The sequence below is a fragment of the Balaenoptera borealis genome, assembly GCF_965194805.1.
Source record: "Balaenoptera borealis genome assembly, chromosome: 2".
Lineage (NCBI taxonomy): Eukaryota > Metazoa > Chordata > Mammalia > Artiodactyla > Balaenopteridae > Balaenoptera > Balaenoptera borealis.
The window spans coordinates 28,766,710-28,781,790 of record NC_138867.1 but is presented as its reverse complement, the minus strand read 5'-3'; the positions used below and the strand labels follow the sequence as shown (position 1 = coordinate 28,781,790).

At 45.6% G+C, this 15,081-nt stretch overlaps 1 protein-coding gene across 7 annotated transcripts in view; it reads left to right on the top strand.

Moving 5' to 3' along the window:
• MTMR12 (myotubularin related protein 12) overlaps window positions 1–15,081 on the top strand; it is an 84,124-nt gene that overhangs the window by 38,726 nt on the left and 30,317 nt on the right. For all 7 annotated transcript variants that reach the window (XM_082382241.1, XM_082382239.1, XM_082382235.1 and 4 more), the window contains exons 8-11: window positions 5,586–5,661; window positions 12,548–12,654; window positions 13,321–13,445; window positions 14,908–14,986. In XM_082382241.1, coding sequence (XP_082238367.1) covers window positions 5,586–5,661; window positions 12,548–12,654; window positions 13,321–13,445; window positions 14,908–14,986 — 387 coding nt within the window. The remainder of the gene's footprint in view (window positions 1–5,585; window positions 5,662–12,547; window positions 12,655–13,320; window positions 13,446–14,907; window positions 14,987–15,081) is intronic.

The window sequence follows — 15,081 nt, the reverse complement described above, 5'->3', positions numbered from 1 at the left end:
CCCCCTCCCCACTCCCCCAGCCCTAGACAACCACTAACTACTTTCTGTCTCTATAGATTTGCCTATTCTTGGCATTTCACATAAATGGAACCATATAATATGTGGTCTTTGTGCCTGGCTTTTTTCACTTAACATAATGTTGTCAAGGCTCATCCATGTTCTAGCATATATCAGGATTTCATTGTTTTATTACTGCTGAATAATATCCCATGGTATGGATATACCGTATTTTATTTATCCATTCATCAGTTGATGGACACTGGGTTGTTTTCACTTTTTGGCTACTATGAATATGCTGCTACAAACATTAGTATACAAGGTTTCATATGGACGTGTATTTTCAGTTCTCTTGGGTATATTCCTAGGGGTGAAATTGCTGGGTCATATAGTAACTCTGCATTTAACCTTTTGAGGAACTGCCAGACTGTTTTCCATAGCCACTGCACCGTTTTTACACTCCCATCAGCAATGTATGAGGGTTCCACTTTCTCCACATCGATACTGTGCTTTTTTAAGAAACCCTTAAAGTATCCCTAAAACATTCAGAAGTGAATTTGTCTTTTTCTTCCCATTATTATATCTGTAATCTAAATGTAAAACTTTTAGAGGCATTTCTGAATTTATATCATGTATTTGCTTTCCTTTTATCAAGCATTTTATTTATTCATTCAATAAACATTTTTTTAATATAAATTTATTTATTTATTTATTTTTGGCCGCATTGGGTCCTCATTGCTGCGCACGGGCCCCCTCTAGTTGTGGCGAGTGGGAGCCACTCTTCATCACGGTGCACGGGCTTCTCATTGCGGTGGCTTCTCTTGTTGTGGAGCACAGGCTCTAGGCGCCCGGGCTCAGGAGTTGTGGCTCATGGGCTCCAGAGCACAGGCTCAGCAGTTGTGACGCGCGGCCTTAGTTGCTCCGCAGCAGGTGGGATCTTCCCGGACCAGGGCTCGAATCCGTGTCCCCTGCTTTGGCAGGCAGATTCCTAACCACTGCGCCACCAGGGAAATCCCTCAATAAACATTTCTGAGGGTCTCCTATGTGCCTGACAGTGTCCTGGCTACTGGAGATAGAGCCTAAAAATCCCTGCCCTCCTGGAGCTTTCGTTCTAGAGGAGGAAAATGATAGAATAAGTGAGTAATTATAGTGTATTAAGAGGTAATAAGTGCGATGGAGAAAAATAGATGCGGCCAGGGACTGGGGCGTGCTGGAGAGGTTGGCAGGAGGGTTGGTCAGGCAGCGGGAACAGCAGGGGCAAAGGCCCTGAGGTGGAATCTTGTCTGGCTTGTGTGAGGAACAGCGAGGAGCCCAGGGGTTGTAGAGGCGAGAGCAGGGGGCAGAGCAGTAGGAGGTGTGATCAGGGAGGAGGGGGCCGGCTGGGTGCCGATGGGCAGGGAGGGTTTCAGAATTTATAGTGCAGTGCGGAGGAGTTTGAGCAGAGGCGTGATGTGATCTCACCTACATTTTTAAAGGATGACTCTGTGTAATCCTTTTTTTGAAACTTGAATCTTATCGTTTTGGAACATAATCCTCAACACCCTGCTGACAGTTTCAAAATATTCGTGTTTTTCTAGAGCATTTGGTACCCATGGTTCCGAGGGGCCTCTTCAGTTAGATCAGTTTTGATTTTGATCAGTCTCAGACACTTATAAGGTTAGCCCTCTTGTTACCGCACAAACTGGGGTGACAGTGGGGAGGGGCCTGCAGGGCAAGTGTCGGATCCCACCCCCCCATGCCCACCCTGCCCCTCCTGCCCTCTTTATAGTCACAAAGCTTGGAAAGGGAAAACAAGCTCTCAGTCAGGAGGAGGTCAGAAAGCCCTGCTCCTAGGAGGTGATATTTTGTAATGCGATGTTGACACTGATAGAAGGCATGCCCATTCCCAGGATCCTGCCACATACTGATTAAATTCACTGGTATTTGCATAGGTGTCAGCACATCAGAAATATACCAGGTAGAGAAGGTGGGTGGAGTGGGGTGTCAGGGGGTTCTAATTAGTGGTCGGGGGGAGAACGGAGCCTCAGCAAGATCGTGCTGCTCAGAGCACTCGGTGCAAACCCACTCCCCCTGGACTGCCCCCCTGCGCTTCTGCCCCACGGGGATGATACAGGAAAAGCTGTGCTTTGTTTCTTACCTGGCACTGCGGTAGCTGCCTGCATGGTCTCCCCCACCCACTCCCATCGTCCTTCCCCGGCTTCATTGGCTCCTCGCTGTTCATCGTAGAGAGGATAAAACTTCTAATGGGCCCTGCAAGGCCCTTCGTGGTTTGACTCATGCCTAACTCTCCAGCTTTGCGTGTACTCCTCCAGCCACCCTGAGTCCCTCCTGTGGGCCTTGCCTGTGCGGTCTGTCTAGGATGCCCCTTTTGCTTCCAACTGTACTAGTGAGTTACCTCCACTTCATCGGTCAGATCTCTGCCCAGGTGTCTCTTTTAGGGAGTCTTCCCAAGACTAGATGAGGTCTCCCGTGAGAGCTTTCATTGCACTGTGTGCCTCTCTCCTTAGCACCTCCTCCGATCGTGAGTTTATTCTTATCTGTATCACCATTTGGTTAATGTTTGTTTCGGCAGCCCATCAGTCCTGGGGAATCAAGGACGCTGTTTCGGTTCATCTTTATATTCTCAGTACCAAGTACAGTGCCTGACTTATAAGACCCACTCAATAAATTGGGGACAATGAATAAATTAACGAAAGCCCCAGTGGTAAGAGGAGACCCTGATCAGTTTGGATAAGAATAAGAAACTGAGTGTCTACTTTGCCTTCACCTGAAAAGCCTTTCTTCATCCCACCTCCCTGTGAAGGTATAAGAAGGTCCTCAACCCTGTAGGGTGTGTGTAACACAGGGGAACCTAGGAATTGATGCAGCCACAGGAAGACATTGCTGCTCTGGTGGTGTCGCTTTGGGGGTTCCCTCCCCCTAACTGAGGTGGCTCCTGAGAGGATCATACAACTTTCCTTGAATAAAGTCAGCTTATATTTGGAGAGGCTGTTTACTTTGTGTTCAAAACTCCTCCTAGTGACTAAAATGAGTGTTCTCCCAGGTGGGAGGGTTAGTTGCTTGTAGACATCGGGAGTCTCCCAGCAGAGCCTCTGTAGAACCACCTTGAGTCCACTGGGACAGGAGGGGACCTCACAACCCCCCCACTGGGGCAGAGCTGTCCCTTTCTTTGCAGCCTCCTTTCTTCAGTGACTGCATGGTACGCATGCTAATACCCTGGGTTCTGACATTTTTTTCCCCTTTGGTGAAAGACTGTTTATAAGGAACAATTAACTTGTGAAATATTCAACCACACTAGTAGAGGAAAACGTGCAAATTTTTTAAAGCAGTGTGGGCCCATCCCAGCTTTGTCCAGTGAGCCTCTGGGGAAGGAGCTGAGAATCTGGTTTACACAAAGCCCACGGGCGACTCTCTGGTGAGGGTTGGGAAACAGTTGTCTGTCTGTAAGTTGCCATCTAAGGCGCTGCTCCTCACGGTTGACTGTGCGGCCCGGTCCCCCGGGGAGCCTGTGAAAGTGCAGATTCTGACTCTGTAGGTCGGGGCTGCTCTCCTTCTAAGTGTCCGGGTGATGCTGCCGTACACGTTGACTAGCAGGAGCTTCTAGAACAACAGCTGTCATCCTGATGACACACCTGGAGAGCTTTGACACCTCTGATATTTAATAGTTCTGTGGTGGAGCCGGGACACTGGGAACTTTTAAATCTTCTTGTGTGACTTTAACGGGCAGCCTGAGTTTGAGAGCCATTGACCTGTGAACAGGTTTTTGCTTCAGTGACAGCACCTGAGGAAGGGGTAGTAAGCCCACCCGCTCAAGCGGACGTGAAAGAAAATATTCCAAGCGCTTTGGAGCCTCTAAAGCCAAATAATCCTTCTATGTTTAAAGCCAAATAATCCTTCTATGTTTTAATGGTTTGAGGTATCTTAGCCTTGACCAGTTGTTCCCAAACCTGGTTTTACATCACAATATTATGGGAGCTTTGTTCCTTTTAATTCCCTTAAGGTTTTTTTTTTAAATGGAAAATTTCAAGCAGTATAAAAGAAAAGAGAATTTGATGAATTCTTTTTACCCGTCACCCAGCTTCAACAGTTATTAACTCATGGCTAGTCTCTGTGCTAGTCTCTCTACCTACTCCAACCCTCCCCCCGCCCCATCCCGCCCAACTATTTTGAAATAAATCCTAGAGCTCATCACATTTCATTCATAAATATTTAAGTTTTACATCTCTAAGAATGAAGGACTCTTTTTATAAACATAATCATAAAAGCATTATCACACCTTTCACATTTAACATTTGATTCCTTAATATCATTCAGTACCCAGTCAAGTGTTCAGATTTTCTCCATTGTTTTATAAATTTTCAAAACAATTTATTTTTCATCTTTTTATCTGTTTTATCATTAATCAAGATTCAGTGAGGGACTTCCCTGATGGCTCAGTGGTTAAGAATCCACCTGCCAATGCAGGGGACACGGGTTCAGTCCCTGGTCTGGGAAGATCCCACATGCCGCGCAGCAGCTAAGCCCATGCACCACAACTACTGAGCCTGTGCTCTAGAGCCCGCGAGCCGCAACTACTGAGCCCATGCGCTGTAACTACTGAAGCCCGCGCACTCTAGGGCCCACGTGCCGCAACTACTGAAGCCTGCGCACCTAGAGCCTGTGCTCCACAACAAGAGAAGCCACCACAATGAGAAGCCTGCCCACTGCAACGAAGAGTAGCCCCTGCTTGCTGCAACTAGAGAAAGCCCACGTGCAACAACGAAGACCCAACGTAGCCAAAAAAAAAGATTCGATGAGATTAATATCTTGAAAATTGATAGGTTTCTTAAACTTCTTAATCTATAGAGTCTCACAACACTATTAGCTTTTTCTTGCAATTTATTTGAAGAAACCAGGCCACTTGTCTGATAGTTTCCTGCAATCTGGATTTTGATGAGTACATTGCCATGGTGATTTTATTCATGAGGAAACAGACCCAGAGAGGTGGGGTAACTTACCTAGGGTTACACAGAATCAGACGCAGAGCTAGGATTTGAACTCAGATTCCTGATTGATTTTGACAGAGACGGTTCATCTGCACTGGTTCTTCTTAAGAGGGAAATATGGGGCTTCCCTGGTGGCACAGTGGCTGGGAGTCCTCCTGCCAATGCAGGGGACACGGGTTTGAGCCCTGGTCCAGAAGGATCCCACATGCCGCGGAGCAACTGGGCCCATGCGCCATAACAACTGAGCCTGTGCTCTACAGCCCGTGAGCCACAACTGCTGAGCCTGTGTGCCACAGCTACTGAATCCCGCGTGCCTAGAGCCCGTGCTCTGCAGCGAGGGAAGCAACCGCAATGAGAGGCCCGCACACCGCAAGGAAGAGTAGCCCCTGCTCGCCACAACTGGGGAGGGCCCGCGTGCAGCAATGGAGACCCAACACAGCCTAAAATAAATAAATAAATAAATAAATTTATTTTTTTTAAAAAAAAGGGAAATATGGTCCATGTCATGACACTCTGCTTAACTTCCTGTGTTCATTGACGTTGAGCTTTCATATTTAATGAATTAACTCCAGCACTAAAACCGATGACATCTCTTTCTTCTAGGTTGCCAGCATACTTTGTTGTCCCCACCCCTCTTCCTGAGGAGGACGTGCCGCGCTTCCAGGGTCATGGCATACCAGTAAGTGCATCTGGAAACCCTAAATGCGTGGCTTGCTCGTTGGCCCATCCTGGCAGATTATCCTCTTTAAAGCCCTTGGCTTTGGTATTAAAGAGTTTGTCCTCAGTCCAAGAGCAATCTAAAAATATCTTAGGGACTCCCTAGAGGAGCCTCTTTGACAATGAGGCTCCTGGGGTCAGAGTTCTAAAATTTTCACAGATGCACTGGAGTTCTTAGCAGAGACTTCTTTAAAGAGCTTTTGGGGGATTACAGGCCAGTCTGGTGTTGAAAGACAGCCTCATTTAACACCTAAATTGTTTTGAGGCTGATCCGACCCCTGTAAGGGTAGCAGAGTTTAAGATTCCTTTTGGCCCACACCATTAATCTTGAATGGGCATGGCCGAGTTTCCTCCCAGAGACAACATGGAGAGCTTACTTAATTTTCACAGAATAGACTGGGACGGGAGCCATACTTAGTGTGTCACTGATCAAAGAAAGCAAGACTCTGGCAGTTATTCCAGTTTCTGATTGGCAGTTGGGGGTTGCCAAACCTGCAGGGAATTGAGTACAGAATGAGAATTACAGACAAATGCTGTGCTATGCACATGGCTGGTTCACCAAAAAGGTCACTCCTGTAATGGGAGGTGAGATGTCTAAGCAGGGGTTACACGCCCAGAAGTGTATGCAGGCCAGGTGGGTAATGAGTGTGGTTCTTGCGATGAACCAGAGACCCTCTTCCTGGATGAAGGGCTGGCTGCTCTTCTCTGCCAGCCCGTTTGTGCCATGTGGGAATACGGGCCCTGATCTTGCCAGATGTCCAGACTTCTCAGGAGAAATCAGAGAGATGGATTTCTATGTGAGTTTTCCTGATTTCTAAATGTGTGCAGCTGTTCACAATGGATTCAGATGTTTAAAAAACATGTCTTTGGGCCAGAGTTGGTTCACGTCCCACCAGTGTGCCACCTTTGATTTAGAGCAGTGGTTCTCAAACTTTCTGGTGTCAGGACCCTTTACACTCTTAAAAATCATTGAGGGTCTCAAAGAGTTTTTGTTTATGTGGTTGTATCTGTTGATATTTGCCATATTAGAAATTAAAACTGAAAAATTGCTTAATGTTTATTTTAGTAAAAAACTCATTACGTGTTAACATAAAAATTTATGTGAAAAATAACTATATTGTCCAAAACAAAAAAATAGAATAGTACTGTTTTACCTTTTTGAAAATAGAAGGCAGCTACATTCTCACATCTTCTCACTTCCTTCAGTCTGTTGTGGTATGTTGGCGTGTGGTTGAAGTACATGAAGAAAATCCAGCCTCACACAGATGTGTATCTGGGAAAGGGAGGAGTATTTAATAGCCTTTTCAGAGAATGTGAAAATATTGTTCTTTGACGGTATTCCAAAAAAGTGATAAGTGGTGGTTTCATAAAGATTAATTGCAATAAGAAATCTGAAAACATAGTCAATGAACTTTTCATTCACTGCTAAATTAAAATCCATTGGTCTGTCTTGTACTTTGAATGGATCTTAAAACATGCATGATTTAAAAACATAATACATTGGTCGTTTAGAAGGTATTAGCTCACTAGGTTATACAGGTCATCCAAATATTTTTTTTTTAAATAAATTTATTTATTTATTTATTTTTATTTTTGGCTGCATTGGGTCTTCGTTGCTGTGCACGGGCTTTCTCTAGTTGCGGCGAGCGAGGGCTACTCTTTGTTTCAGTGTGCAGGCTTCTCATTGCGGTGGCTTCTCTTGTTGTGGAGCACGGGCTCTAGGCACGCGGGCTTCAGTAGCTGTGGCACGTGGGCTCAGTAGTTGTGGCTCGTGGGCTCTAGAGTACAGGCTCAGTAGTTGTGGCACACAGGCTTAGTTGCTCAGCGGCATGTAGGATCTTCCTGGACCAGGGCTCCAACCCATGTCCCCTGCATTGGCAGGCAGATTCTTAACCACTGCGCCACCAGGGAAGTCCCAGATCATCCAAATATTGACATGCTTTCTTAGATAAAAATCACATTTGTTAATATCATCCCTGTCTCATCAGGAAAGTCTTTAAATTTTGGGAATTTGTCCAGTAAAAAGGCAGAGACTAGTTTTACAAAATTCTAATTTTTGCTTGAAAGTTCAACTTTTATCATTGGCAACAAATTGTCAGTTGTTTTCCTTAAGGGGATAGTCTCACTTCATTCTTGGTTTTTGTTTTTTTTTTCTAAAGAATGAATGTCTGCCAGATACCAAAGTCTGAACACCCGTAGTTTGTCTGTCATTCACTCTTTCAGTTACAAGAATACAGCAGCTAGCTCAGCTCTCGAGTCAGTCTCATAGGTGCTTTTCCCTGAGACAAACACTTCCATGCTTTGTTTCCACTCCATCACACAGAATATAAAAAATATTAGTATTAAATATTAAACGTAATGATCAAGATTAATATAATTCATAATGTTTAGTTCTTCATTATGGACATTCTGAAGTGAAACAGTTATTTTTCTTCAAGTTTGTGGCAGTGAAGAATACAGTGGCGACCAGTGCTGTTGGTAGCAATACCTTGGCTGGTACCAAGGCACCAGCAGTTGTAACACTATCAGTGCCAATGTCAACGCAGTGATAAAGCCAAATTATATCTTAGTAATATTCCCAGGCCACCTGTAAGGGAGGGTCTCGGGATCTGTAGACAACATTTTGAGAATGTTTTAGAAGAATAAAAATGAGGGTCTTCATCCGTCAGCCTTTCATAAATGACTCCAGGAGAAGGGGTATGCTCTGTGGGAAGAAACCAAGATGAATTGTCTGCACACTTGGGAATAGGCTGCTTCTCCATCCAGCATTATATGAAATTTCACTACTCTGTTCTAGCCAGGCCTTGGGGCTGAGAAGCAGAAACTGTCCTGAGAAGACCTGTCCTGAGGAGTCAGCAACAGAACTTTGACAGAAACTGTAGGAAGGCATTCTCATTTTATTAGATCAGCCTTAATTATGTGTCCTGAAAGTCGTAGTGGAGCTTGTGATGCATGGACAGCGGAAAAATATTACACAAAATGGAGTTTACACATTCACTCAGGGAGCACAGCTCTTAATACACATCACGTAAAATTTACCACTGGTGACAGTGAATATATTCACAATGTGGTACAGCCATTATCGCTAGTCCGAGAACATTTCCGTATCTCTGCTTTTTCACCCTGACTTTTCATCTAGTCTGGTCTTTCCTGCCTCCACTTAACTCCTGTTCGGGGAAGACCTGCATCATTTGTGATTTCAGTCAGACCCTTGCTGCCATTCTAGAGACTGTGGCCTCCTGGACCCTCTGCTGTACTCCAGTCCTGAGTATTTATTTTTTTGCTGCGGGGCTAGTGAACATCGCTATGGATTGTTCAGACCGAACAGCAGAGCGTTTTAATGGGATACGTGAAAACTGTTACCTTGCTTCACTTGGGCCGCTGTTCTGCTCAGCAGCCTGTCAGTGAACTCCTCCTGGTTCCTGTGTCATTCTTCCCTGGGGCCAGGGTAGCCATTTTTTCATTCTCTTTAAGTTGGCGATCCCACCCTTAGCTCTTACTGTCATCGACCACCTTTCCCTTAGTCCCGAGGGGTCTTGGAGAGCGAGCGACAAGACCTCACTCCTCCTCCTCCTCCTCCTCCTCCTCCTCCTCCTCCTCCTCCTCCTGTGGTCTCTCTGTGCTCCTTCATCACCGACCCAGACCTCTGCCTGGGCTCTTGATCTCCTCTGCCCTGGATTTGTCTTCCGTCGCTCTGGCCCTTCCGCGTGTATCTCCAGAGATTCTGCTCTCTTGAAGGCATGCTCAAGTCTCCCTCACCTGAAGAAGCCCTTCCTTAACAGTTGAGCACGGGCTTGTTCTCCTTGCCTGCACGGCCAAACATGTTTCAGGGCTGTACTGATTTTCTCTACTTGCCTCTACCCCCTTTCCTCTTGCAGCAGGGCTTCTGCTCCCCCCGCTCTGCTGTTGACCCTCAGAGTCACTGAGCCTGGGTGGCCCCCGTTCTCCACACCGTCAGTCACTGTAGTTCTGGGTGCACACACTCCCCCCCCCCCTTTTTTGCCTTTTAAATTCCTGTCTTGGCTTTGGAAACACGACGCTGTCTTGGTCCTCTTACCTCCTTAGTGGTTCCTTTCCTTCTTTCTTACGCTGCTTTGTAGCCTCCAATGGTAGAGGCTCCCCTAAAGCTCTTTGGCTCTATTAAGGGAGACACCTTAAGATGTACCAAGTGATGTACAAGCTATTAGGTATAAAATAAGCTACAAGGATATATTGAACACCATGGGGAATATAGCCAACATTTTATAGTAACTATAAATGGGGTATAAGCTTTAAAAATTGTGACTCACTATATCGTACACCTGTAACTTATATAATATTTTACATCAGCTAAACTTCAATTTTAAAAAGACCAAAAAAAAAAAGATCTACCAAATAATGAATAATCTCCCCCTTCCCTTTTTTTTTTTTTTTTTAAATAAACAGGATTATCACCCTGATTCTTGTCTGCTGTCAAGTCATTCTTACTAAGAACCCTGTGGCTCTTTCCCAGACAGAAATTGTACAAATTACAATAGGAGAAGACATATGTCTTTTGCTAAATTCCTGTGAGAAGTCTCTCTCTGACCACGAATTTTGCTTGTTTTCTATTTACTGTTTCAAACAGAGAATGTAAGGGAATTGTCCCTTTGTGCGTCAGCTGGGAGGTGACAGTTTTAGTTGAGCCCCAAATAGAAAATGAGCTGTGGTTGAATGTCACCAAGAGAAGATTCTTTCTGCCCCAGGAGAGGAGATAAAAAGGATTAAGAACACTTAACTTCCTAGAACCTGTCACGAGTCATGGCTAAGAGTGTCCCTCCCCACCCCCCAGTGAGCTGCACCCACCAGGGGGCAGGAGTGCCTGGGCATGATGTTGGAAAAGGGAGTAAGAGGGCAGCAAGGGGCCCGTTGACTTGTCTCACTGTTCCAACACTTCCGTCTCATTAGGAGCTTACAGAGTCGGTACTCTTTTGGGCAGTTCCTGAAGCAGTTCTGCATCCCTCTGGCCTCGCTCCGGGGTGGGCTCACGTCTCTTCCACTGAAGCTGGCAGGGAGCTCCTGTGTCCAGAGCTGCAGTCCTGCCTTCCTCTCCTAAGTCATAATCCTCATCTTGGGTGTCTCCTCAGTATCTTCACACAGATGTCCTGTGGGCACTAGACACCCAGCATACCCAGTACTGATTCATTATCTTCCCCTGAAACCCCAAACCAGTTCCTCTTTCTGACTTTCTAAGCGTAGTGCAGAATATCGCCTGGGTTTGCTGATCTCTGATCTCCAGCCCAGGCTGCTGCTGGCACACCAGTGTGTGGTCTGTACGGTGCAGATGACTGGCAAGAGGGGGCCTCTCTGGGCAGCTGAAATCCTCCTGGTCTGCCTTTGAGCCAGGGCCCGAAGGCTTGGTCAGCAGAGCAGTGCTGGGCTTTAGCCACTGTTGAACCCTTAACCAGACCTTTATATGGGGCACAAAATCCACAGCCGTACTCTCCGGCCCCAACCAGTCTTCGCCTCTTCTCCATTCCAGGCTCTCCTGGCAGATTTCTTTGCCCCCAAATCAGTTCTAATCTCCTTGTGTTCCTATACAGCAGAGCAAACAAATGAAACTCCCACTGTATCCAGAAAAATGCCTAAACACTTGGGTCTGTCACTTACGGGCATTCATGTGATTTCTTTCTCTGTTGCCCTCCCTTTGTTGTTCATTGAAATTCCCTTCTCCTGTGGTTTACCACATTCTACTTCCTATTATATTTGCAAATTTATTTCCCCTTTTAGGATATAAGCACCTTGAAGGTAGACGAAGTATCTTAGCCCTCTTTCCATCCTCTCACGACCTAATTCAGTGCCTTGCATGTGCAAGTCTCTTAGCAATGTATGTTGAATAACCAACTTTCCATGCTTTCTAGTGTGGACTTTCTCTAATGATGGGAGCTGCCCCCTTTTGGCCATCCAAGTGAAGCACGGCCTTGAGAAGTCACTGCTGCACTGTCTGTGCAACTTGGGGAAGGTATTCGGTCTCTCCAAGCCTCAGTTTCTTGTCGTTACTGGAGATAATACTTATACCTGTCTCAGAGTGTGATTGTGAGAATTAAATGACTTAATTCATGTAAAATCCTGAGATAATGAGCTGCACTCCAGTGATAGCCTCTATCCTAATAATCCTAATAATAATAATAATGATGATGATGTTGTTTTTATCATCATCATCCAGGTTCCCAGCACTAAAGCCAAGTCAAAAGGTGTATGTTAGGGGCTTCCCTGGTGGCGCAGTGGTTGAGAATCCGCCTGCCAATGCAGGGGACACGGGTTCAAGCCCTGGCCTGGGAAGATCCCACATGCCACAGAGCAGCTAAGCCCGTGCGCCACAACTACTGAGCCTGCGCTCTAGAGCCCGTGAGCCACAACTACTGAGCCCATGTGCCGCAACTACGGAAGCCCACACGCCTACAGCCCGTGCTCCACAACGAGAGAAGCCACTGCAATGAGAAGCCCGTGCACTGCAACGAAGAGTAGCCCCCGCTCTCCGCAACTAGAGGAAGCCCGCGCGCAGCAACGAACACCCAACACAGCCAAAAACAAATAAATAAAATAAATAAATTTATTAAAAAAAAAAAAAAAAGGTGTATGTTAGACTATAAGTGAGTCTGAGTGTGACCACCTAGACCTGAGTTTCTGTTGTTGTTGTCTTTAAGACTAAATCAGCCTTTTTCATTATGAGTATGACACATTTATTCCTTGGCATAACAAAGTTGAATATATTCAGCCATTTCATGTTGAAGGTGTACATTTCCCTGTATGAATTCAAATGCTAAGCTTACCTGTCCTCTGTTAGGTGGTTTACGTTACGTCTGGAAAACCTTTATTTCCCTTTGCAGATATGGTGTTGGTCCTGCCACAGCGGATGTGCCCTTTTGAAAATGTCAGCACTGCCCAAAGAACAGGATGATGGCATTTTACAAATCCAAAAGAACTTCTTGGATGGGTCAGTACCGTTGTACATTTTGTTATCGTTTAGTTAGCTCAGTTTTTGTTTTCCGAGAAGCAGGGAACGGTTCTTGGTAGTTGGTCCATTTCAGTTTACCTGCTGATAAAGCACTTAGTGCTGGAGATACAGTTTAGAGTGGTTGTCTTTAATTTGAAAGGCGTCAGTATAACATAATCATGAAGCGCCTCAGCTGCATTGTTTTTAGAGATGCACGCTGAAGCATTTAGCGGGAAGTGGCATGATTTCTGTAATGTTGACAGTTGTCAAATCTAGGTCAAGGTATATGTCACTGTGTTATTCTTTTCTGCTTTTCTGCATGTTTGAAAATTTTCAAAATAAAAAGTTTAAAAAAAAAAAAAAAACCCTGAACTGGATGAATTAAAAAACAGAAAAGGAGTAGACTTTGGAGTTAAATTGCTTTGGTTCAAATCCTGGCTCTTTCAGGTGATACACTTCGTAATCTTGGGCCGGGTGGCCCTGTCCCTTGTTCCTGCATCCCCACCTCTGCTGCTGGGGGCCGCAGCCCGGCAGTAGTTGCCTCGTTGGGGAGGATTCAGTGGGAGCTCTTCACACAGATCCGGGCGCCTAGGAAGTGCTCAGGAGAATGAACTATTTCTAACTCATGCCTGCTCTTCTAATCTCTTGTTACTTTTTGTTACCTAGAATTTATAAGACCATCCACAGGCCGCCCTATGAAATTGTTAAAACTGAAGACCTGTCAAGCAACTTCCTATCCCTGCAGGAAATCCAGACGGCCTACTCTAAATTTAAACAGCTGTTCCTGATAGGTGAGAAGAATGCCGAGCAAAAACTTTTTGTCAAATGGGGAAAGACGTGCCGCGTGGATCAGGTGAAAGTCGGTGCCATTTCCCTGGGTTCCTCACGGCTGTACACAGAGGTTCCCGGCCGTGAGGGCTGGCGTCGCGGAGTGGAGGGGCCGGTCGCCACGGGGCCAGCTGCCCTCGATACACTTGCTGCCGCCATTTTGCTCCAGGCTCTTGTCCCGCTGCCCCTTCTCAGGGCAGTGAACACAGAGCCACCCTCCTCGTCTCTTCTTTCCCCGGTGGTGAGCGTTGAGCTTCTCCCCTAAAAGTTGTAGAACCGTGCCGTACCTGTATTCACCGGCTATTTTGTAAAGTGAGTCATCTGTTTGTCTTCCTTAGTGGCTTATTCAATGGACTCCTCCCCCACCAAGTGGAAATATTGTATTTTATTTTTTTCTGATTGAGCATATATATATATTTTTACAGTGTAAAAAAAATTCAGTTAATCTGAAATGTGCAAAGTAGAAAATGAAATATGCCCATCCTAGCCACCGCCACTTCCCTGCCCAGGCTGCCCAGTGTGAACAATTCAGAACTTGAATCAGATTTCATCAAAGTCAGTCACCTGTTGATTCTCTTCACTCTTGAATGAGTGTTTACCCTCTGAGATTTGTCACACTTATAGGTAGCTTTTCCTAACTTTGACTGTTTAGCCTAGTGGTCTGATTTAGGATTTATTCATTCAGTCAGTCAACATTTGTTGAATTTCCATTATACACACTAACTATGCTAGGCATTGGAGATAAAGATGAATATGACACCAAGGGAAACAAGTGTGTACCTCTAATTAGAGCACACTGTGCTATGTGTGATAAAATAGGTTTATAGAAAGCAGGCATCTGGCGGAGAAGTAAGGAATTGCACTAGTTGATCCAGGACTGTGATTCCCCACTTCTGTTTTCACCATCTAGTACTTGCAGGGCTATCTGCCTTCTCATTGATTTGAGTTTGCAACTCTGACATGCAGTAGACTTCTGTAAAATGCAGGGCTTCTGTATCAAGGTGGATTGGGGGGATTGTGTCTGGCGTGCAAGGTAAATGTGTGTGTTTAGGATTCCAGCAGAAGCTAGCTCTTCCCTCGGCCTCCTTGGCATTAGGACGTGGCCTGTTGCATCTTCGTCTTCTAAGAGCAGCAGGCTGGATGTCGACTCTGTCTGCCTAAAGCGTGTTACTCTCCTTGTTGAGTTACAGGGTAGACTGTGGCTTAGTATACAGATTGTAGGGCACTTTTTACTTGAGCAATGAAAGTCTGTTTTTGACTACCACACCCTTCCAGGGGTTTACAATTCAAAAACAATTTCAGCTGAAGGTTTGAAATGCTGGATTCGCAGCCTAGTCTGGGGCAGCGCCTCTGAACAGCACAGGTTTTACAGCAGGCGCGTCAGCAAACAATACCTGACTTCTTTACTCTTTTTCCTTTTTTCAGATAATAGTACCGAATTTTGGGACACAGATATAAAATGGTTTTCCCTGCTGGAAAGTAGCAGCTGGCTTGACATAATCAGGTATTTCAAGGCGTTGTTTTGCTCATGAATTACACAGTTCTCTAAGCCAAAGTAGTAAAGCAGGACTTCCCTGGTGGCGCAGTGGTTAAGAATCC